This window comes from Lutjanus erythropterus, chromosome 1 (genome assembly GCF_056507025.1).
Source record: "Lutjanus erythropterus isolate fLutEry1 chromosome 1, fLutEry1.hap2, whole genome shotgun sequence".
NCBI lineage: Eukaryota > Metazoa > Chordata > Actinopteri > Lutjaniformes > Lutjanidae > Lutjanus > Lutjanus erythropterus.
Genome location: NC_139317.1, coordinates 28,714,030 through 28,737,820, shown reverse-complemented (window position 1 = coordinate 28,737,820; position 23,791 = coordinate 28,714,030). Strand labels below are relative to the sequence as shown.

The following is a 23,791-nucleotide window of genomic DNA, read 5'->3' as shown; positions in this document are numbered from 1 at the left end:
GGAGAGCACAGTCTGAATTAAACTAATTGCTAATTTAAAAGAAAGTCTTCTATTGAGTATGCAAGTGTTGCATAATTATGAAAATGGGATTCCAGTTCACACAGGGCAAGATCTTCTGCACATAATCACCAATAATCATCATGATTAGTGATCTTTATAATAGATTTACTTAATTCAATAAATGTACAATGTAATTACTGTAATTAACAGTATGTACTTAATTGACATATTGTACATGCATATAAACAGTCTATATAACTTTTAGATTTGCATATTACACAAGTATATGCACATTGCACTTTCCCAGTTATTGTATATAATGTTTCTGTTTTATCTTACTTATTGTGGATTCTATTTTTACTTTATTTCTTACTACATTTCCCCTTGTGCTGCTACTTATTGTGAGTCTGTGTCAAATCGAGTTTCCCCTCTACATCAGGTACATCATATCTTATTTTATCTCATCTGATCTTATCTTATCTTATACTAGAATGGCTAGGTAATACAGTGTGGTGAAACAAGAAAAAATAATATTAACAAGTTAAAAGGCCAATTTAAAAAGTTAAAAACAACAACAAATTAAGAATACTGTACAGATTAAAAATAACATGGTAAGAATAATACAAAAAAGTACAAATTGAGAATACATTTCACATATTCATTTAAGGTTGCAGGAGAGGAAACAATGCAAAAATGCACCCAGTTTTTTATGCATGGCTCTTTATTGGGCTCATTTTTATTCAATATGGGGCCAATCAGGCTGCAGTGTATAATGAATTTAATTTAAAAAAAATAGTCTAATTAAAAAATTTTTGCTGAAATGTTATGGCTGGAATGATGAAGCACACATATTAAACATGTTAGAAATATGTTCTTCCTCAGCTTGGATCATATCATTAGGTGTTATCTTGTATTGATCACTGTAATAATGTGTATTGAACAGTTAATTGCCCCCCTGAGGCTGAGGCTCTGTTCCTGGCTGGCCTGTCACTCAGTAGTTTGGACCCTGGCTCTCTCTGTGGTCTAAATGTGTTCAGATGAGGGCAGCATTTTCCCATTTTAAGGCTGGATGAGGCCTACTAGCAGCAAATCTATAACCCTGGTTGGTAGCAACTGGCGTCCCCCCAGAAAACCCCCAGCGGTCCTTGCGCTCCTTATACGGCCTTCGAGGTGGGACCGCGAGGCTCGATGGGAGGTCAAAGCGACAGTGCCATATATGGCGCGCGCTCTCTCCTGGTCGGGGGCGCGCAGCGTCACTCCTGATTCCATCCTGGATCCCGATGGATGGAGATCCCTCCTTCCCTACGCCAGGCGCGCCTCCTTACTGCACCCCCTTCACCCCCACACTGCACCCCACCCACTCTTCACCCTCGGCCTGTCAGCGTCCTAATATGGCAGAGGGCCGGGATGGGGGCCAGTGCTGAGGTTTGTGAATGGTGGAGGTCGGGTATATAAGGTGGACGGGCAGGACAGAGGACTGTAGCTGGTTCAGCAGCAGCACTGGTTGGGTCGTTCTCTCCGAGCCGCAGACACAAACCCTAAGGTAAGACCCTGCTAGGACTCCTGAAGACACACATCCAGGCTGGGACAGCAAGACTAGGCCTCAACCACAGGGACAGATGGAGCATCTGCTGGGGCAGAAGTTAGACAGGGCGCCCAGGACCAGATACCACTGGAAGCAACATGGGCAACTCTACTGGAGGACAGACTAGGCTGTAGGAGAGGCCTGAGACTGATGGAGCAGGAACAGATTTGCCAATAACAGGCTGAGATAACACAGCAATACAGAAGAAGCTCTTACCTGGACTGTCAGGCCTGGGATTGTAGATAGATACATGGATAGATAAATGGAGATAGATAAACTGACAGAGAGATAAAGTAGACTGACTTCAGCATCTCCATAGGTGTAACACCGAATCCTGAAAAGGTGCTGATGCAGCAGGACGCAATCCGTCCAATTAAAAAGCCAGAATAGTTTACCTGAGAGAGATGATTATGAGGCTGAGAGAGTGCCTGTAGATTTACCCAAAAATTAAAGCACCTTCGATGTTTGATTTTTCATAGGTTCACACGATTATAGTATTAGATTAATATAAAACTTAGTCAAGATTTGTCAAATTCAGAAAGATATCTGGAGAAAAACAGTAGTTTAGTACAATGTTGTTTACTTTTTGTGTATTTTTAGGTTTATACAGGCTTATGCACCATGCGTAATGGCCTGCTGTCAGTGTGCCATGGATACATTTTACGCAAAACATGGGCCTGACAATGCTCCACTAAATATTACAGATATTTTAGTCTTCTTTAGTCTTTAACATTAAGACACCAAGATCGAGCTTATGGGAGAAAACGGGACAATCACAGTTTTAGTTTTCAAGTAATTTCTGTCACATTCAGTATGTATCGCTGTGTGAATTTGTTGATCTGAACTTTTTCCTTTTCTCCCCTTCTTCTCTTTAAAGAAGCCACCATGTGTGACGACGATGAGACTACCGCCCTTGTGTGCGACAACGGCTCCGGCCTGGTGAAGGCTGGCTTCGCCGGAGACGATGCCCCCAGGGCAGTGTTCCCCTCCATCGTCGGCCGCCCCCGTCACCAGGTAAATAGCGAAGAAATTCTCCAACTCAGTATAATAGGAGAGGCTATTTGGAAGAGCTAATTGTAGGTTATGAAAAAGAAAAAAAAAGAAAAAGAAAAAAGAAAAAAAGGGAAAACAACAACAAAACAAAATCAAATGATCAATTAAAGTAATAATTCCGTTTTAGCGAATTAATTTTCCAATACAGAGAAATAGAGTGTACATTTATTTTAGAGAATGATAATAATAATAATAATAATAATAATAATAATAATAATTTGCCACCTTATCAGGCAGATTCAACTGAGAGATTTTAATATTTTGGTGTTAAAATTTAGTTGTTTTCACAGTCATAAACTATATGTGATAACGGCGTGGCATTATCTATCTTGGGCCGTGTAATTTTGGCTCCTTTAACCAGCAACAATGTGGCCTTTAACACCTTGAGACTAAATTAGTCACAGATGAATTGACAGTCGCACAATTGCTTTCTGTCTGTCTGTCTCTGTGAGCCACGCTGTTATTTGGCACATTTACGCAATGACCAACATGCCTTTTGCGCCACACAGTAAAGACTTTAATCTGGCCAGAAGAAGGTCATACCTCTGTTGGGATTATTTTGACGTAACCTCTCCATCATCTCGCCCTCTCCTCCTCCCCACTTCAGGGTGTCATGGTCGGTATGGGTCAGAAGGACTCCTACGTCGGCGACGAGGCCCAGAGCAAGAGGGGTATCCTGACTCTGAAGTACCCCATTGAGCACGGCATCATCACCAACTGGGACGACATGGAGAAGATCTGGCACCACACCTTCTACAACGAGCTGAGAGTGGCCCCCGAGGAGCACCCCACCCTGCTCACTGAGGCCCCCCTGAACCCCAAGGCCAACAGAGAGAAGATGACCCAGATCATGTTTGAGACCTTCAACGTCCCCGCCATGTATGTGGCCATCCAGGCTGTGCTGTCCCTGTACGCCTCCGGCCGTACCACCGGTAAGACTGACAACAATAAACAGCTGCAGCTCCCAACACGGCTGCAGCCTCCTGAACACACATAGTACGAACATACAGATGACTTAATGGTAGAACAGAACTCAACTGACAAATGTAACTCATAGGATTATATAATAGTCGCATCACATAATGGTAATTGAGCTGTTAATGCTCATTTTACGCACAGCTTTTGCGCACAGTCGACCAGCCTTTCTGGGACTGTTTATGACATTTTATGACCCACATGGCACATATATTCAGTATTTATTGAAATCCTCCGTCAAGCACCCACTTTTACGCACAATGTTACGCACAAATCTCCAATATTTGATGACTTGTGTTTCGCCTGGACTTTACTAAACTCTCGCATTACCTCTCCTCAGGTATTGTGCTGGATGCTGGTGATGGTGTGACCCACAACGTCCCAGTCTATGAGGGTTACGCCCTGCCCCACGCCATCATGCGTCTGGACCTGGCTGGTCGCGATCTGACCGACTACCTGATGAAGATCCTGACTGAGCGTGGCTACTCTTTCGTCACCACCGGTGAGGAACTTGGCCAAAACACCTGAAAGACAGACAGAAGCAAACCATCCTAACCTAGACCACTTTAAGACAGACATTTCATAGAAAGGGAGAACCCAAATCATTAAAAATAACGTAATATTTTCTTTTACCATACGTTTTTGGCACAGTTTGATAACAAACTAAATCTGACAGCAATCTGACCAAAAACACAGATTTACGCACCATATATTGATAAAGACTAGAAAACTTCCTGTAATTTAATATCATAGCGTAATAGACATTGCTTATGTGGCCTATTACAGACTGTGTGCTTACTGAAAATTGTATATTTAAACTATTAAAATGTATTACGAAGCACAGTGGAAATGAGATGTATGTTGAAGAAAAGAAGAAAAAAAGATTAACTTTTGTAGTTCAGCCCACTTAATTTTGCCCTTATGCACACTGTGTCTGTGTTCTCGGCTGTTTGACACTTGGAATAACATCTTATCAACTTGTCTCCCCACAGCCGAGCGTGAGATTGTGCGCGACATCAAGGAGAAGCTGTGCTATGTGGCTCTGGACTTCGAGAACGAGATGGCCACCGCTGCCTCCTCCTCTTCCCTGGAGAAGAGCTACGAGCTTCCCGACGGTCAGGTCATCACCATCGGTAACGAGAGGTTCCGTTGCCCCGAGACCCTCTTCCAGCCTTCCTTCATTGGTACGCCAGATAATGATCCTTCATTTTCTCTCATATTTCTCTCATGGAAATATTGTGCCAAACCGGATAGACCCTCCCCATCTTAACACTTGCCCCTCTCACCTGACCAGGTATGGAGTCTGCTGGTATCCATGAGACCGCCTACAACAGCATCATGAAGTGCGACATTGACATCCGTAAGGATCTGTACGCCAACAATGTGCTCTCCGGTGGTACCACCATGTACCCTGGTATTGCTGACCGTATGCAGAAGGAGATCACCGCTCTGGCCCCCAGCACCATGAAGATCAAGGTAAATATAATGACAACAAAACACGACCATTTAAAATGCCTAAACTGATAATTACACAGGAATCTTTACGCATTGTGACTTTACTCATTTATCTTTTACTCCGCCTCCTCCTTCAGATCATTGCTCCTCCCGAGAGGAAGTACTCCGTCTGGATCGGTGGCTCCATCCTGGCTTCCCTGTCCACCTTCCAGCAGATGTGGATCTCCAAGCAGGAGTACGACGAGGCCGGCCCCAGCATTGTCCACAGGAAGTGCTTCTAAATCCTCCATCTTCTTCTCCAGCTTCTTCTCCATCATCTCCATCACCAGCTATCAGGAGATCAAGCGAGAAGGAGGATCAACCTCTGCGGCACAGCAACACTCTGCTGTCAATGGACTTTCGGTCTGCGCTATTGACATTCATGTGCATTATTCTGTTATCCTTTTAAAAAAATGTGCATATTTCATAAGCTGTCTGTTGTCTGTGTTGCACGGAGAGAGGCTGTGAAAAACAACCACTGAACCATGCATCCACCAAAAAAAACTTTAATAAAAAAAATAACAAAACAACATGTTGCCCAACACATGTGAATGTAAGTGTATATACATATTGATAATTTATTAAAGTCCATTATTTGGTATTTCTGACCCTGGCCTTGTTTTTCTAATAGAGGGAGGGTGAAAAAAACGCTTTGGTGATAATTAGAATAGAAATACTAAAATGTGGATTTAAAAGGTGAAAAGTAAAAATTAATTTCCCTTCATAACCATGAAAATACAATTTCATCTTGAAATTCATCAAATCCCAGCAAGAATTTGGGAAAACTGGGGAAATTAACAGAAATCATCATAACAATTAAGCCTAAGAGAGGCGTAATTGACTCAGCAATTAAACATCCATGAAGCATCCCATGACCCAATTAGCTGTTACAGTGCAGGGAGGGGTTCATAGAGGTCAATAGGGGTGTTGGCACGGCTGCCTGGGTGACAGTTGGATGGGTGAGAGGGGTGGGAGACAGGGTGTCTCGCTCTACTGGGTGACAGAGGTAGTGTAAAAGGCACATGTCCAGCCTCCGACATTCGGAGTTTGACTTGCCAGGAATGTGCCTGGGCAGCAGCAGCAGCTCCGCTTTAGACCGCGCGGATCAGTAGCCTGGGACACCCGACACCCGCCTCTGAATCCCGTTGAGCTGCTCTACCCTGCAGCCCCGCGGCCCCCAGACCATCTTTAGACAAAACCAGACCCCGCAGCCCTACCTTATATGCATAGGAGCTCACCAGGTTATCTGGGTGTGGGTTTAGGGCGTGGGCTTAAAGAGACAAAGGGGCGTACTAGGCGCGTCTGAGGCGCGCACCAGTCTGTGCCCAAATCATTGAGCGATATCACCGCATTGACCTGCTATGTAGCCTATAATAAGACAGCGCCCTCATACAGGTAAAGCTACAACAGACAAGCTTAAGTGTACAGTATATATAAATATTCTGTATGGTACTTCTTAGAGCAATTAGTGGCCAAGAGAGATATTATAGTGTTGTATTTTTCATTAGTTTTTACTTTTATTTCGTTTTTCCCCCCCAAATCATCTTAGTTTCAGTCGATTTCCATAGTGAATTAGCTTGTTTCTGTTTAGTTTATTGTCTAAAATGCTTGTTATGGTTGTATTATTTTAAGAATTAGTTTTGTTTTGTTTTTTTACTTATTATAATCAGTCATTTGAATCCGTCCCAGAGATAGGCATTAAGAATAACTATATAGAAATAGCCGATCTTATCAGTGATGGGTGCTTATCAGTATATGTAGGTCATATAGAAGCATCAGTAATAAATTGAGATGACACGTTGATGTTTTAACTACAATCACCTTGGTGGCCAAGTAACGCACTACAGCCTAATTAAACAAGCAACAATTAAGATCTTTTATATGTTGGATATGCATCGCGTCTAAATACAATAAAACAAAGTCTTTTCATCCTCTTTAAGCATCTGATAGAGATCATTATCAGCCAAATGGCTCATAACCACCCTGACCGCATTCCTGTCATCCCGGTGGCTGGGGCCACCTGTTGCAGCGGGCGTGTTTGGCTTTTTAAAAACGTCTTCAGGCGGGCGGAGCTAAGAGACGCAGCCTGTGATTACAGCAGCTCCGTGAACGCCATCTGTTCTGCTGTTCTGCTTCCGTGAAATCCGACCCCAGTGTAAGTATATTTACTGTACACTAAATTAGACTCTTACAGCCCTGAATTATTCCTGCAGCCAGGCCGTGCTCTGTTGTAGATCTGAGGCGATGGATTGTCAGTGAGATGGTGCGTTCAGGTTTTATCTGTGAGGGCTGACAGGCGATTATCGGTGCTCCATATTGCCATATGATTAACAGACATCTATAAATAACACAGACACGTTTTTCATTATAATATAATATGGACTGACGAGTTATTGATTGACGAGATGCATTGACATTTCGTATAATCGTTTATATTATACAGTCCCGAAATGACGATTAAATATAAGCTTATTTTACAGCCGTTGGGGTACAAAAACATATTTTACCAGCAATAATTGGATAAGGTTGTAATGATTTTTAGCACAACAGGTTAAAAAGCCTGAAGTGTTTTCATACAGTGATTGCAGCTGACCTTTAATTTGGAGGAGTATTCAACAGTCGTTTACATCACTTCAGCCAATCAGAGGAGGAGAGAGCGTCTACGTCATTATGTTTAAGAAATTTCTGGGTCGTCTCTGGAGGGGAACCCTTGATCTGCGACATTCTCGTGAGATTTGTTCACGTTGGTTTTTCATTACGCACGTTGTACAATACAAATACGTTTTATAATGTGGAATGATTGTGGTTAAAAACTGGGTATGTTTACACTCTAGTTAGGGTTAGTAAACGATAACGATTTGGGTTAAAATTGCCCCTCTCGCGAGATGTTTCGTGGGTCTTGGATTCCCTTTTAGATACAATCAAATGTTTGCCGTTAGCGTTGTAACAGTCGATCAAATTTTCACCTCAGGTTATTTTTTAACAGTAAATCGTCGATTTAGCTCGCATAGCGGATGTCTTAGCTTGTATTTCCCTCTTAACAACACATTTAACCTCAACGCCAGTTCAGGGAGCCGAGCTGAACCTACGAAGAGGAGGAAGTAACGGTTGTGTCTAGAAGGGAACCATTGAATCTCTCTCGCGAGAGTTGTGCGCGGTGTTTCTTCATTGTGCACCTTATACAAACCAGTTATGCTTTATAAGGTGATGATGTTGTGGTTATACTATGGGTGGGGTTAGTGACAGAAAACATACAAAACAAAAACACTTTGTTTAGGGTTTAATCATTGGTTAAAATTTTCACTCTCGCGAGATCTTTCGCAGGTCTGGGGTTTCCATCTAAACAGGAGGAAGTAGGCGGGTTCTTCAGCTGGGGAAGCCTTCAACTGCTTTGCCATTGGTTTTAGCTGTGTCCACATTATGGTTTAAATGTCTGGCGGTGATACGAATCCTTAAACAATTGAGTATGATATAGCTTGTGTATTTGGCGGCTTTGTTTAGACGTATAACAAGTGTTTTTGCAATGCAATAGATACCACATATCTCACGGACTTCTTATACGTGTGTAACAGCACTAGCTTTTTCAGCTTTGCGGTCTGTTGTTGGATTTCAGTTCAAAGAGTTTTCAAAGCGACAGGATGGTGACCAAGAGGATCCGCTCGGAGTACATGAAGAAATTCAAAGACCCCAAATGGGAGACGTACACCAAGTGTTATGAGGAGATGCTGAAGTATAGGCTGACCCGCAGGCTGCTGGAGCACACACACAACCCCTGGTTCTGGAGCGGCTCCGACACCGACTCAGACTCCGGAGGAAGAAGTCCTCCTCCACCACCTTCTCTTCCCAGTAAGAACCAGGTAAGGGCTGAGACCAGCAGGGACAGGACAGAGGCTGCCGAGCATGAGGAGCGTGAGAGGACGATGGTAGACAGAAACACCGGGACTGTACCCAGGCTGCCCCTTCAAGAAGAGGAGCAGGAGGAAGGGAATGTGTCTGCTCGACAGTGTCCAGTCCACGGTATAAAAAAAAGAGCTATAAATATGATTGAAAGACTATACAACACATTGGGATGTACGCATAATATGATGTGATTCACTCCTGTCAGGCTCTCAGCTTGATGGTGCCAGAGAGACAAGAGTAGCAGAGGAGGAGAGAGGGGAGCAGAGAGTCAGCAGCAGAAGCAGTAAACAGCTGACAGTCCCTCACAGGGAACAAGACAGAGGTAATATGTCAAATATGCATGTTCTGAGATGGAGACAGAATCATGGTGAAAATGAAAAAAAATGAATCTGTGAGGAGGACTAGGGTGATGACAGAAAGACTGGTCTCATCTTCATGCAGAGGAAAAGCTAAAACATAGTATAGCAAATAATATAGCAAAGGTACTGTGTTTACAAGCACCTAATTTTAAGATACTGCAAAGGTCACTCTTTAGATAAAATGTTCCTGCTTTACTGGGGTTGTAACAATACCAGAAACTCAAGGTATGATAATACCATGTTAAAAAGTCCATGAAATTTATCATGATATTAAAAAACAAAGAAAAATGTAGACTTAAAAACTATTTAAATGGATTAAATACTAAATCTGATATAAACAGCGTTTTTGTTTATGTAAAATGTATTTTTTTTTTATTTGTAACATAAAGTGCTTCTGGTTTCCTACTTAAATGAAATCAAAGGGCAAAACTTTTGCACACCTCTAAGTAGACAGGTGCATAGGAGAAGAGTCAACAATATAAAGCAAAAAGACTCTTGCACACTGTCTTCTGCACTTGCAGTCTAACATTTTATTAACAATGTTTTCCTGACCTTTTTCCTGATCCCGAATAGCTAACAGCAATCTTATGGCAATTATTTGTCAACATAGTAGGATACATAGTCAGAATGTAACAAACATACTAGCAGATGAATTTTAAAAACATTTATTTACATAATAAACATCTAGCTGTTTTTACTCTGATGTCAAATGTGATACTGACACGTGTGGAAATTTGAGTCTGGAACAGTTTTTTTTTTTTTAAATGGAAAATATGTAAGAATCCTGCGCTTTGTCTTTTCTGTCTGTAGAGCGAGACACTGGTGGACCGCCGCAGAGCAAAACCTCGAAACAAACTTGGCGCTCTCAGCGGGTCAGACCTGAACCAGCACGGCAGCCCAGGGAGGACAGTAAGGACAGCAGACATCCCTTCGCTCTGTACGGTTCAGGGGAAAAGGACGCAGACATCGCAGGCAGGAAGACACACAACGTTGGCCCTGTAGCTTCGACTAATGAGGTCATCTTTCTCTCTGTGGATCTGTAGCTCTGTATGTGACAGGCTGTGTTGTGACTGACGGGCCGGGACTGACAGTTGTGTTTATTCCTCTGGTAGATCCATGAGTCGGCTCTGCGCGCCAAGACCAGGCGGGAGGTAGAGCGTCAGATCCAGACCCAGAGGACGGAGCGCCGCAGAGCCAAGTCAGCAGATCTCAACAAAGCCAGAAAATTAGTCCAACCAGAGTTCAACCCCTGGCTCACTGAGTACATGCGCTGCTTCTCTGCTCGCTCCCGATAGGACCCCCACCACACACACACATGCATGCACACACACACACACACAGCAGAAATGTTTAACATCAGGGTGATTCCATAAAAAAGCTACAAAAATAAAGCCATTATTGCCTATCATCATTCCTGAAGTTTAAGTATCCACAGATGTAGAACAGAACATCACTCACATTCAGGATCTAAACTGACAGAACCTTGAACTTTGAAATTCACAGTGTGGCTTAATGTTTTTTAATATAAGTCAATTTTAATATAAACAATAAGAAACATTTTACAGGGTAGAAGTGACTCTTAAAAGAAATGATTTGAAAGTAAATGTAGAATTAGTCAATACGTCTACAGTATACAGATGTTTCGATGAGAATGAAGAGTCTAAAACACAGCCATACTTTGATGCAGTCCCTTTAAACACAGGCTATATACTGTAAAATGTATCCATATTCTTAATACAGGGATCAAACTACAGTGGACTCACACAGGGGTACATGGCAGCACGTCTGCACAGATTCAGCTGCCTTATTAAAAACATCAGAGATAAAATGAAGACTGTACATATACACATATTATACACATACTGTATAGACAAAAACAAAGACACACAGTCAAATTGTTTATATTCCAAAAAAAAAAAAAAAATTATACTAAGCACAGCAAAATGGCTTAATCTTAATCTGGCTTTCTCAGATTTATGCATCTTTCAATATGGATTTTCTTTTAAATATTGATTGACATACTGGAGTACTGTATGTCTGTTTAATAGTTTTACAGTGATGTAGATCACCTCGTGCCGTGAATTGGTTCTTGTAGATTTAATAGTTTGTGTAACGGCTCATGGATTGATCACAACTGACTTGGTTTAGAATAAATAGTGAATCAAACTGTGTAAAGTCACAGTCTTGTAATGTGGTGGTTACATTTTTTCATGAGCTGATTAACACTTTTATGTAGAGCTGCAACAGTTAATTGATCATGAATCAGTTATTAAATTGATTGCCAACTATTTTGATAATTGATTGATTCGTTTGAGACATTTTTTAAGAAAAAAAGTCAAAATCCTCTTCTTAAATATAAATATTTTCTAATTTTACTCCTCTATGACAGTAAAATGAACATATTTGGGTTGTGGGAAAAACAAAATATTTGAAGATGTCATCTAAGGATTTTTTTTCACCATTTTCAGACATTTTATTGGCCAAACAACTAAGCAATTGAATGAGAAAATTGCTTTACAAACAGATTAATTGACAATGAAAATAATTGTTAGTTGCAGCCCTATTTCTGTGTATTATTGACTTAAAATAGTTTCATAACATCACTCTTAATGGCCGTGGACAGTAATCAATCAACCTGGTGCTATCACAGTGTAACAATAGGTGTAACATGACTTTTAAAGCCACTGGATGAATGTGAACAGTGTGTTTGAGTGATGCATTCACTGGTTGTGGGACTGTTTACAAAATAACATGCAGCTGACTTAGGCTATTTTCAAAGCACAGTCAAAAGTTTATTACTGAGGCCAAATTATTTGCTATGATTGTCTCTGATTATGCTTTAGAACCAAAAGTGGAAGCAGAACAACAATGGAGATCAAGCTGATGCCTTTAGTCAGAAATACAGCTGATTTACTGAACCCTGGTTTAAGCAGCATGACCAAATCAAACAGCACTTTGAGATACCTGTACAAAAAAACTTAACTTTCTAACTGTTTAGGTTTTCATGTAATTCATTCATGTGTTGGATCTCTGTATATTTGTTTGTATGTTAATGTGAATTGTGTATTGGACATCAGATGGTGATGGTTTATACTCACACAAAAAGAGAAAATTGGACTTTGAATCCTTTGTATAATGGATCTGCTCTTTTCATGACATTTATTTCATCATCAAAACCTTCCATCATGATAAAATCAGCTCTGTAAGACTTTTTTTTGCTTAACAACTATGATTATTGATGTGAATATTGTGCAGAAAAAAGGATTATATGAGCTCTGTGCTTTATATTTGGACATTTAACATTTTTTTTTTTTAAGTTTTCTTGTTGTTGTTGCAGCTGCAGCTGGGTTCAGTATTACATTTCTTGCTTTTGTAATGATTTAGTTTTCCAGTATGTTTTCCAGCTGTACTGCTATATAATTCCAGGAACAGGTGTGAAACTTTGTGCAATATTATAATACTTTAAATATTTAAACGTTTTAAATGTTACATGTGACGAACTTTGACAATCTCAGACAGCAGGAGTGAAACAAGATAGATAATTTCTAACTCGTCTAATTAATGAGACCAAACTTTATAGTTAAGATCATCTTAATACTATAGAGACATTTTATTTTTAGTGAGGAGTCTTTTTTTCTAGTATTATGTGGTAATGTATAGCAGAGATGCACCAAGCCACGGAGTATTCCTTTAGACCAGGATAGTGTCATCCCATGAAAGAATTTTAATCAGGAGTAAAAGAAACAGAGATTAATATGACCTGCAAGGCACCAGAAGTACTGACGTTTCGACTGTTGACACACTCTGCAGTGTAAAGTCTGGATTTAATGAAAGAAGGAAAGAGTCTGATTGTTTCTTCTGTTAAAATCTAATTTATCTAATTTATGAATGACACAAGGGGTGTAAACAATTACAACATATTGTAAAATTCAATGATACTTTACATTTTTCTGTTTACATTTTAGGATTTTAACATACTGCGTGTACATATTTTATATGGTTTAGACTGTTGAGGTTAAAATGTGTGGTGCAAAGATTTTAATAAATCACTTTTTCACCTGCCGGTTCATCTGCTCATCTCTACCAAATTAAACTAATTGTTAAAAAAAAAAAAAATCTCTCTTAATGTGGAGAGCCACCAGCTTCAATAGCACATGTTTTGGAACTGTCCAAGTATTGTTAATTATCATACTAAAATATTTAAAACTCTGTCCAAGTTTTTATAGTTTTTACTCAAACCAGACCCAATTTTGTCAATCTTTGGAGTGAAAGAGACTATAATGACGCCATCAAACAACCAATATAGCATGATCTGTTTTAAGAGATTGTTAACACAAAGACTTAAGATTGTTAAGATTTTGTTAAATTGTAAATGGAAAAACCCGTCAACCCACTTACTGGAAGATGTGATGAGGCTGAGAGGAAAGATGAATCTGTTCCATATGTCAGCCCTTTATAGACTTTCTCATTAACATAAACCCATGAACGATAATAGATAACATGGTATTATTTACAGTGATATCTCTGACTGACATCTTTTTTGTTTGTTCCTTTTGGGTTTTCATTTTGGAGTATTTGATTTATTTTCTTCCTTGCACTTACAGACGTATAAGAAATGTAATTTTATTAGTGTGAATAAATATTTGAACAAATAAACAGAATTTAAAAAAAAATTTAATATCTCCAAAGACATGTAACATCCATAATCATCTCTTCTTCTTTTTTTTTTATTTGTCCTTGTCTGTTTTGACCCCCTTTCAATGTATATGTACAGTCACTACTATTTTCTTTTTGCACCAATAAAAAAAGAAAGAAAGAACTAACTTAATGTACAACATTCACTGAATTTATAAGAAGGCTCAAATAATTTAGAATTTTTTGTATTTTTTATCATTTGTATCTGTCCTGCTACAAAACAATTGCCATTCAGAGAAAACCAAAGTTGAAGGATGATGAAAAAAAACAAAAAAAAACATCTCCAATAATGTGGATTAAGCAAACAAAAACCAATTTTCAAATACAAAGCTATATTTGTAGTAGTTTTTATTTTAAAAACATATGCTTTTAGAATACACAATAAATTAAAAATCCATGATTTTCATAATGACAAGAGAAAAACTGATGTACATAAATATAAACAAAGGACTTAATGACATAAACACAAGACAGCAAACTGATGTGGAGCAGCCGAAGCCACTATCAGATCAAAACTAACGTGAAATGCCTCTACAGTTTGAAGTGTGCTTGATTTAAAACTTAAATGAATCGTTTTTGAGGGGCAAAAATGTAAAATAAACAAAGATGTTGTAATGCTTAAACGGATCAATGCAAAACACACCTGTGAATCTAAACCTTCAAACGGTTCCCAAATGTAAGTGTTTTGTGTTGAGAGCTTCACGTGGCTGAACTGTAACAAAGTTAAAAACAGGAGACATAAAATATCTTTGAAAAGAAATAAAATCAAACATACATCAGATAGTTTCATACCATAGCTAAAACTTGAAATGCATTCAGTTAGTATCACCCCACAGCTGGCAGCAGCAGCCAGTGAGGTATTCATGTAAACAGGCAACATTTATAAATGAGAGACGTTAGTCACAACTGGGTTCCTTTGGATAGTGTACAGAATATACACTATAGAAGTATAGAAGTGTCACACTGTCAGATGCTGAGTGGTGAATGATGAATGTGCCACTGTAAATTAAAAGGTGACATGCAACTTTCGCGCTGATGATTTAAAGGGATAGTTTGGATTATTTGATATATTGCAGAGGAGGGTGGTCGGCACGCACCCAGTTTGGAGAAGCAGGAGTACCAGCATGGAAGCTAAGCCACAGGCGTCCAAAGCAAAGGTCCACTTAAAAAGGTGTGTGCTATATTTAGAACATATTCGCCGCTTTACTTTACAAGACAGCCTTTTCTGATGGGGAAAAAAACATTATATAAATATCCACACCAACCAAACTCCGTAAGTGAGATCAGTTATTTAAACTCTCAGAAGAGGGGAGCTGTTGGTCTACTGCTGCCTTGATCAGTTTGTTTGTTTGTGTTATTGTGTGACTTTGGTGAATCTGGACTATCCTTTTAAATCACCAAACAAACTAACCGATCAAGGCAGCGGCAGACCAGCAACTCCTGTGTTCTATGACGTAAAATTACCGATTTCACCCATGGAGAGAACAATATTTGGCTTACATCACGATGGTTTCCCATCAGAAAAGGCAGTCTGATGGTTAAGTAAAGCAGTGAAAATATTTTAAATATTACATATTCTTGAAGTGACGTTTTGTGATGAAATACCTTTTGATGCCAATCCTGTCCACAGCAGTTAATTATGTAGTTTCTGTGCTGGTGCTCCTCTCTGCTTTTCCAAACTGGTGGCGTCCCCACCGGCATCTACTGTGGGTAATACACCAACTATGGATAAGTACCTCACACAACACCACCTCAAATAATTTGAACTATCCCAATAAACTGACAGAAAGCCAGATGTTCAGGTGGCCTCTGCCTGCTTTTAAAACAATAATATACCAGGATTTTTCCACATACAAGTGTTAGTTCATAAAATAATCCTCATCATCTTACCCCATTTACAAATAAACATAACTGCCGCAAACAGTACTGCTGCCCATCTATACTGCTTACATGTTGCCAGTGTTTAGTAGCTTAACATGATAATAATACAGTGGAGCATGAAATAGATGCTGGATATGATTTCTACTTTAATATACATATAATATCTCTTCTTCATAATGAAATACTCTGATATTCTGTTTGAGAAAACATGCGTCACTCTCTATATACAGAAGCACTGTACAGTGTGTAAGATGCTGTAAGGGGGGTGGGAGAGAGATGTAGAAAGGCAGAGACAGGTAAGCTAATAGAGAGGATGATGGGATGTAAACAATGCAAGAAAGGTAGGGATGGAGGACAGGAGGAGAAGTGAGCTGATGAAGTGTAATTTGGCTTTGTAGGGTGTGTGAGAGGGGAGTGCAACAAGTGTGGGTAGTCGGTAGACCGTTAGTGGTGTGTTTAAAACAGGAAACCAGAGAAGGTGGATGGAGAAACAGAAAAGCTGTAGTAATACCTTACAGCTACAGGTTTTAAATATGTATGTGGTTAAAGAAACAGTTCAACAATTTGGGAAAATTGTTTTCTTGCCAATAATTAGACGAGACAATTAATACCTCATGTCTATGTGCTATTTATCAAGCTGGGACCAGGAGGCCATTAGCTTAGCTTAACATAAAGACCATAAGAAAGGGAGAAAAGGCTGGCCTGTAGCGATGTGCCAGTCAGAGTTTTTTAAGGCCCTCACCCACCTCAATCTTTATGAGAGCCAATCTGCACCGCCTGACTGTAAAAATGATGTTTATCAACCACTTGAACTTGAATGACAAAGTGGCAACTTATTATATAGTGGCACAATTGTCAGGATTACGCGACAGAGCTCTCCATGAGCTGATCAGAGAAGCAGAGACGCTCTCAGAGTGTAGTGTTTCTCCCCTGCACACAATAGTGGAAAGATCTTGGCTATTAAATAAACAGGCAAATTATTTCAAATAGTGTTCTTCATTGATGAACAGGAACAAAACAAGTAATGCTTAATTAAGGACATAAATTCACTTTTAGCTTTGAGTGTTTGGCTGCACAATGTGGGAAAAGAATGGAGTCCACAGTTCACACTGATCAACTGAGATAAAAGTACGTCCCAGATGTGCTGCAGCTGTGTGCACCACTCTGCAGCATGCATGTGTGTTTGAGAGAGAGAGGGAGAGTGACAAAGAGAGGGAAGGAGAGGGCAGAAGGGTGACTACTGCATGCCATATTTTGGTAAGTTGTTAATAACTCACTCAGGACACTGCTTTGTCACTTGACCCACCCACCCAATGTGCATGTTGTGGGTCAACCCGTGCATGACTACTAGTCTGGCTCACACAAAATGCAAAACCTTTAAAGCTAACTAACTAATACATCTTATCTTGTTTCCTTTAATTAGACCACAGGCAAAGAAGCAAATTTCCCAAAAATGTAATAGACTAGTCTTTTAAGTGGTCCAGATGAAAGATGGATGGGATAAACAAAAATGTACAAAATGGAGCAGGTGTGAGGACAGGTCAGTAGAAAGGAAGAAGAGAGAGAGAGAGAATTTACATACATGTTAGAAATTCACTTCCTGATTGGAGGGCTGGGGAGGGTTTGGTCCAATAGTGAAGGAGAATGTTGAAGGGTGGGCAGTCTCTGGTTACCATGGAGATGCTCAGAGTTCTGTGAGGGGTGGTGGGAGGGTGTGTGTGACTGGGAAGTCTTTTCGGTTCTCTGCAGGTGCAGCCATGACAACAAAGGTTCAAAAGGTTCTGAAGGTTCCGTGCGAAGGTCGAAAGTCAGAGGAGTCATCACCAGCGTAGCAACCTGAACCATCTCCCTTGTGGCTCTTCTTCTCCTGGTCTTCACAAACCCGTCTGAAACACACTGCTCACACACACACACACACACACACACACACACACACACACACACACACACACACACACGGAGAGAAATCAAATGTAAGAGCAAAGCTGTGAACAGCGATGTTGCACTAGGTGACACAGTTCTTCATTGTGATGAGCATCAAGGGTACTGTAGTTCATTTTGAATCAATCCCACCTACACCGTCCTGCTGCCAGAAACACACTCTCAAACCCAAAATCCCACGACAAAAAATAGTCACCAAAAAATTCACCTAGTACACTTGTTTAAAGGACCAGTGTGTAGGATTTAGTGGCATCTAGTGGTGAGATTACAGATCGCAAACACCACAAAAAGGGTGTATCTAAAGACAGTTTGATTGGTCTGTTGCACACAGAATTTTAAGTAAAATTTGCTAAAAACCTCACTGCCCACCTGTTTTAGGAAATGGTCTATTCTCTTTCTTAATGAAATAAAGAAATCTTTTTATATTTTCTAAAATGTATATCTTCAACAGGAATGAATGGTCAGGGGGCTGATAGCCACAACTGAGCAGGTGAAGTGGGAAAGTGCTGAGCGAGTAATTAAATACTACATTCTATTAATATTATTTACAGAAAATAATAATCCTAATCCTTTAAGTCACTCATAAATGATTACTAACATGAAAACTTCTCTTGAACAACCATGATGAAGGCATCCTAAAGATGCTTCCTTTCATATTTACTGAACTGAAGCAGCAAAAAACTGTGTTTCTGATTAAACTAAAAATGCCCCCTCTCTCCACCTGATGTTTGTAAATCACAAGATGACTGACAAGATGAAGATGAGGAGCGGCTGAGCGCAGCAGATGCACAGCACTGAGAGCAATGAGCAGAATGTCAAGTCGCTCCAGACAGCTTGTAAGCTCTGACACTCTTAATGTGAAAGACAGCTGCAGAGAAGTATTATTCTCTGGCATGAAACAGCAAAAATATCACTGTCTTAAACAGGACAAACACACAGGCACTCTGACCACCTCACCTTGTTTGTGTATGTTGCTGGGTGCATCCACTAGCAGCCACATTCCTGGGTGCCCTGCGGCTGAGCACGACGAGGAGAGCGAAGCTGTCGTAACGCAGCGTCGCCATACTGGATACCTGAACCCATCCTCTCTGGATCCAGCTCGCCTGAAAAGATTAGCAGACAGACAGAGACATGAGGGTGGGGTTCATTTTTTTCAGCTCTGTAAAGATGCACATTTTGTCTTGTATAACAGCAGTTTCCTTTCAGACAAGAGCTGTCTGACAGTGAAGTAAAGCCGTGAAAATATTCGAAATACAGCATACATGTGAAATGATACTGATTTTTTTTTAGGTTGACCTTTTTTTAAGTGGCTAAAATATGTTTTACTGCTGACCCTGTCCACAGCAGCTAATTGCTTAGCTTCCATGCTCCTGTACTCCACTTCTACAAACTGTAATACACTGACCATCGATAAGCACCTCATACAACCCCACATCAAATAATCCAAACCATCACTTTAACTCCTCTCTATTAGAGCTGCCACAGTGCAGGTCTGCAGTCATACCTAAGCTGTTGATCCTGTTGGGATAAGAGGGGCTTTAGTGTCGGGGGGTCTGGGTTATAGGTGATGGTCTCAGTTCCTACCTGACTCTATCTTGTTGAGGATTTTCCGAGCACACTGGACAAAGGCCTCTTCAACGTTCTCCCCTGTCAGAGCGCTGGTCTCCAGGAACATCAGCTCTGGCGCACACACGTGCACACACACACACACACACACACACACACACACACACACACACACACACACACACAAAATTTTACTTGCAAGCACTTGTATATGATATTTAAATCCTCTGTAGTCTTAACAATACAATCAGTTTACTCTGTGCTACATAATTATTTGCAGAATAAAAGTAAATTGAACTGAAGTGCTAATGACGTGCAAAAAATGGCAAACTTGCAGCTTCCTTCTACTGAGAAAAATATGTTCCTCTGTTATTGTTAGAGATTTTCAGAGAAATGATGAAAGATCTGGTTGTACCGTTCTCCTGGGCGAAGCGTGAAGCCTCCAGGAACGTGACCTCTCTGTCAGCATCCAGGTCCTTCTTGTTCCCACACAGGATGATGACGATGTTCTGACTGGCCAGCATCCTGGCATCGCTCAACCACGTGGTCAGAGCGTTGTATGTCTCTCGACTGCAGTGGGCAGAGACAAAGAGGCAGAGAGAAGAGACAGGACAACATTTTAGAAAGGGAAGCTAGCAAAGAAACATATATAAAAAATCATGTTCTATGATTGGCTGATTTACCTGGTGATGTCATAGACCAGGAGAGCTCCTGCCGCTCCTCTGTAGTAACTCCTGGTCACAGACCTGATACACACACAGATAAACTCAAAATGAGCAGGTGGTCAGACCTTCATCTCCCAGTTAGAACATGAAAGAAGTAGAGGAGGACTTTTATTTTGATGAACTACTTGCCTGAGAGCCCTACTGCATTTTACATTTACATTACATTTTATTTTGAATCGTCACCTGGCACCTGCATTTTGTGATTTCTTCTCCATAAATAAAGACATTATAACTAAACACTGATGCAGGAAAATTGGGGCATTTGATGTTCAAAATTTCCTGGGGAATGACCCCGGCTTAATAACCATCCATCCCAGTGTTAAAATGAAACTTACACCCTTGCCTGTGATTCCCAGTTTCTTTCACTGCTTTCTTTAGATGCACAGAAAACTTTATGTTATCCCCTTTTTCAAAACAGACGACAAAAGTTCATGTGCAACATTAAACTCAAGACATTCACAAAATCTAATTTCTAACCATTACTCATTTAAAAATCATTTGATGAGATTGCCATTACCTGTCTAACAAATCAACGTCATTTTCTGTCTTTCACCTTTGCATTTTAACAGTATGTATAAACTTATGTTAAGGAACTTAAATCTGCCAGCTGGTAATTAACCATGTAGAGGTATTTTGGAATTTTTGCCTACCTGAACCTTTCCTGTCCTGCAGTGTCCCAAATCTGCAGTTTGACCATTTTGTTGACCACGTTGATGATCTTAGACCCAAATTCCACTCCAATTGTGTGGTTTGATTCATCCTTAACTGGAGAACAAAATAAAACATGGTATAATGCCATTATGATCATATAAGTGCAATACATAATAATGGCATGCAGTGTATCTATTCAGTAAAGAAAATGTCCTGTATAAACAATGAATATCATGATCTAGACTTAACACGTCTCTGGAGACACATAGCTGTCTCTGAATTACATTAAAAATCTAATCCAATTTTCACATGTTAATACGTGTTGTTTATTTATTAACACAGGGTGCAAATTTAACACATTTTCCATTTGCCAACAGCGCTGTGGAAATTACCACTTAATTAGAATGTAAGAATTTGTCTGAAGAACCACACTGAAAAGAGTGCAGCAGAGTTTTACTGATTCTAGGATTTTTAAACAATACAACAATACTGCACTTAGAGTAGATCTCAGAGCAGCTGTCTGCCAACAGTAAATACTGAACAGTGTGTTGCATCTTTCTGACTTACATCTCTTCTCTATGAACTGGTGCAGCAGGCAGGATTTTCCTGTTCCAGCATTCCCAATCACCAGAAATTTAAACAGGAAATCTGAGGTGGGAGCACAGCAATATAGTAACGGTACACACGCCCAAGAAAACACAAGATTTATCAACTGTTAGAGCAATCATGAGATAACTAGAGTCAGACCAATACATAATCTCTCTACAAGAGAGGACTGGCCAGTTGTTTGCAGCTGTAAAATATTATGCTCAGTACATATAGTGGTCACAGTTCTTTAAAAAACATTTAATTTAATGTGTTTGTGAATTATATTTTTATAACTCTGAAATGTTGATTACAGTACTGCCCTCAAAATGACATAATCCATGATCATAATCAGCTGTAAGGTCAGTGGGTATCTTGTTATTTATCCACTATCTCACAGCAGCATATATATTCTTGAAAAATGGCTGAAACAATTAATACATTATCAAAATAGTTTGCAATTAATTTTCTCACAATCAGCTTATCAATTAATAATTGCAGCACTAACACCACTGTAGACCAGTGTAACTGTGAGAGGCCAGTATCGGCTGACCCATGTATCTGTCTGCCTCTAATACAAACAATACGAATCAAAGTATCTGAGATCTTTGTGCATTAGTGATGGTAATGATAAATCCTAATATAAAAGAGAAATTACGACATCAGTCCCTCACAGGTCATGGCAATTTTACATTCAATATCTTGTGTACTATAACTTTTTATTATTTTCAATATCGGTGTGAGTAGGGCTGCACGATTTGGTAAAAAAATGATATTGCAATTATTTTGACTGAAATTGGGATTGCGATATGCGATGTGACTAGTGGAAATTATCTGTTTTGCATTACAATTTTCATATTCACTGAAAAAAAGCCATAATTATGTGATATTTACTGAGGTCTGGACCAGAAAGACATGTTTTGCCATTATTTTTTTCTACTTCAGTTTACCTTTTTATTGAGTCTTTCGTACTCCTGTTGAAATGCTATTAGGTACAGTTTTTTTTTGCATTTACTCCTTTATATTTCACTTCATATTCAATATTCTACTGTAGTTATTCTTTTGTGATTTTAATTTTGGAGCAATCTAGCAGAAGAAATCCCTTCCACAAGTTCTATCTTATCTTATCACCTGAATATGTGACCCCCCTCACTCTTTGTACAGTGTGTAGTTTACAGGAGCTCAGTCAGATCTTAATACCAGCAGCTCTCCATCATCTCCAGCCCTGTCTGTCTGTCTGTCTGTCTGTCTGTCTCCAGGTGTCAGCTTTCTGTTCATTCCGCTAACCTCTGTGGGAATTTCTAACCTCACAAACCCGACACATTTTGTCTCCACAGTCACAGTAAACTCTACTTTATACAACCTATGTGGTATTAATCACGCTGACATAGCATTTCTAAGGCCAGCAGCCTCCACTAACGGCTCGGTTAGCCTGTCAGCTATCTATTTACGATGAGAAGGAGCTCTGTCGACACACCTGCCTCCTCATCGCCTCTGTGGCCACACCGACATGTTAACAGTCACCACTTTCTCCAAACAGCCTTCTTACCGTATGACTCCGACATCGCCAGTGTGGCGTTTGAACAGCTACAATGAAGCAGGGAGAAATACAAGTTGACAGATGGATGCTAGCTAAGTAAAGGAAAATAGTCTCTTGATGATTTCCGCGGATTCCAGCTGATTTTTCCCTCCGACTTCCCGTACGTGGTTTGTATTTTCAAAATAAAAGCCACCTCAACCGTGGCGGTATAACCTCAGCGGGCCGAGCGTTTGTCCTAAAATGACCACAGGATGGTACTGTTTATGTAGCTACCAGTGGTTAAAGAAAACCAAAGTGTTTCTTAGGCTTCTTTAAATGTTGTTCATATTCATCGAACGTTTTTGATAAGCATTGTTTAAATTAATCTTTGAATTGTCAATATAATTATTATTTACTGTATATCATTTGAATGCCAATCACTGACGATTTTTTTCAACTTCACTGATAATAATAACAACAAACAAACAAATTTAAGGCATGTTTTTTTTAATTATACATTAAATCTACCAAATAATTGCACTCCTTAAGAAAATTGAAATGACCTTTCTGAATACTGTGTATTCTGTAAATACTGGAACAGAAACAATTGGACATTAATTTTATGAATGCAATTATATTTAATTCCACTGGATTGATGTCAAATGTGTTTGTGATATGTTACATGGGACTAAGATTCATTAACAAAAAGGAAATGTTATTCTTTATTAGCTGAAAAAGGATTTGAATAGAAATCATGTTTTTATTTTACATCTTTTAATTTTGTATGGCAAGGTGGATATCTATAAATGCAAGTGGTTTGGAAGGAATCACAATGTTCACCAAGTCAAGCATGAAATTAAAC

The 23,791-nt window shown here is 39.7% G+C and overlaps 3 protein-coding genes across 5 annotated transcripts; 2 read left to right on the top strand and 1 right to left on the bottom strand.

Moving 5' to 3' along the window:
* Window positions 1–1,383: 1,383 nt before the first annotated feature.
* acta1b (actin alpha 1, skeletal muscle b) lies at window positions 1,384–5,708 on the top strand. The gene is made up of 7 exons (XM_084718992.1): window positions 1,384–1,543; window positions 2,463–2,599; window positions 3,246–3,570; window positions 3,954–4,115; window positions 4,606–4,797; window positions 4,908–5,089; window positions 5,206–5,708. The coding sequence occupies exons 2-7, from the start codon at window positions 2,471–2,473 to the stop codon at window positions 5,347–5,349; spliced, it is 1,134 nt and encodes a 377-aa protein (XP_084575118.1). The 5' UTR covers window positions 1,384–1,543; window positions 2,463–2,470; the 3' UTR covers window positions 5,350–5,708.
* Window positions 5,709–6,751: 1,043 nt separating this feature from the next.
* Window positions 6,752–11,110, top strand: ccsapb (centriole, cilia and spindle-associated protein b). 3 transcript variants are annotated; one of them, XM_084719005.1, is made up of 5 exons: window positions 6,752–7,262; window positions 8,721–9,124; window positions 9,213–9,329; window positions 10,177–10,382; window positions 10,479–11,110. In XM_084719005.1, the coding sequence occupies exons 2-5, from the start codon at window positions 8,746–8,748 to the stop codon at window positions 10,659–10,661; spliced, it is 885 nt and encodes a 294-aa protein (XP_084575131.1). In that variant the 5' UTR covers window positions 6,752–7,262; window positions 8,721–8,745; the 3' UTR covers window positions 10,662–11,110. The 3 variants fall into 3 exon arrangements, with proteins under 3 accessions (XP_084575131.1, XP_084575147.1, XP_084575139.1); XM_084719021.1 differs by lacking the exon at window positions 6,752–7,262 and adding an exon at window positions 7,318–7,835; XM_084719013.1 differs by lacking the exon at window positions 6,752–7,262 and having other exon boundaries at window positions 7,901–9,124.
* A 6,195-nt stretch (window positions 11,111–17,305) lies between these two features.
* rab4a (RAB4a, member RAS oncogene family) lies at window positions 17,306–23,119 on the bottom strand. Its single transcript, XM_084718980.1, has 8 exons — window positions 22,960–23,119; window positions 21,393–21,473; window positions 20,825–20,939; window positions 20,133–20,195; window positions 19,865–20,019; window positions 19,468–19,563; window positions 18,841–18,986; window positions 17,306–17,838 (listed from the first exon to the last, which is right to left on the bottom strand). Exons 1-7 carry the CDS (start codon window positions 22,973–22,975, stop codon window positions 18,871–18,873), a joined length of 642 nt encoding a protein of 213 aa, XP_084575106.1. The 5' UTR covers window positions 22,976–23,119; the 3' UTR covers window positions 17,306–17,838; window positions 18,841–18,870.
* Window positions 23,120–23,791: the final 672 nt, after the last annotated feature.

Coding starts and splice junctions, on each gene's coding strand:
- ccsapb (XM_084719005.1), top strand. CDS start 8,746: ATGGTGACCAAGAGGATCCGCTCGGAGTACATGAAGAAATTCAAAGAC. Junction 9,125..9,212: donor TCGACAGTGTCCAGTCCACG/GTATAAAAAAAA, acceptor CACTCCTGTCAG/GCTCTCAGCTTGATGGTGCC. Junction 10,383..10,478: donor CTGTAGCTTCGACTAATGAG/GTCATCTTTCTC, acceptor TTCCTCTGGTAG/ATCCATGAGTCGGCTCTGCG.
- acta1b (XM_084718992.1), top strand. CDS start 2,471: ATGTGTGACGACGATGAGACTACCGCCCTTGTGTGCGACAACGGCTCC. Junction 2,600..3,245: donor TCGGCCGCCCCCGTCACCAG/GTAAATAGCGAA, acceptor TCCCCACTTCAG/GGTGTCATGGTCGGTATGGG. Junction 4,798..4,907: donor CTTCCAGCCTTCCTTCATTG/GTACGCCAGATA, acceptor TCACCTGACCAG/GTATGGAGTCTGCTGGTATC.
- rab4a (XM_084718980.1), bottom strand. Junction 20,020..20,132: donor CTGGTCTATGACATCACCAG/GTAAATCAGCCA, acceptor TGCCCACTGCAG/TCGAGAGACATACAACGCTC. Junction 19,564..19,864: donor ACGCTTCGCCCAGGAGAACG/GTACAACCAGAT, acceptor TGTGTGCGCCAG/AGCTGATGTTCCTGGAGACC.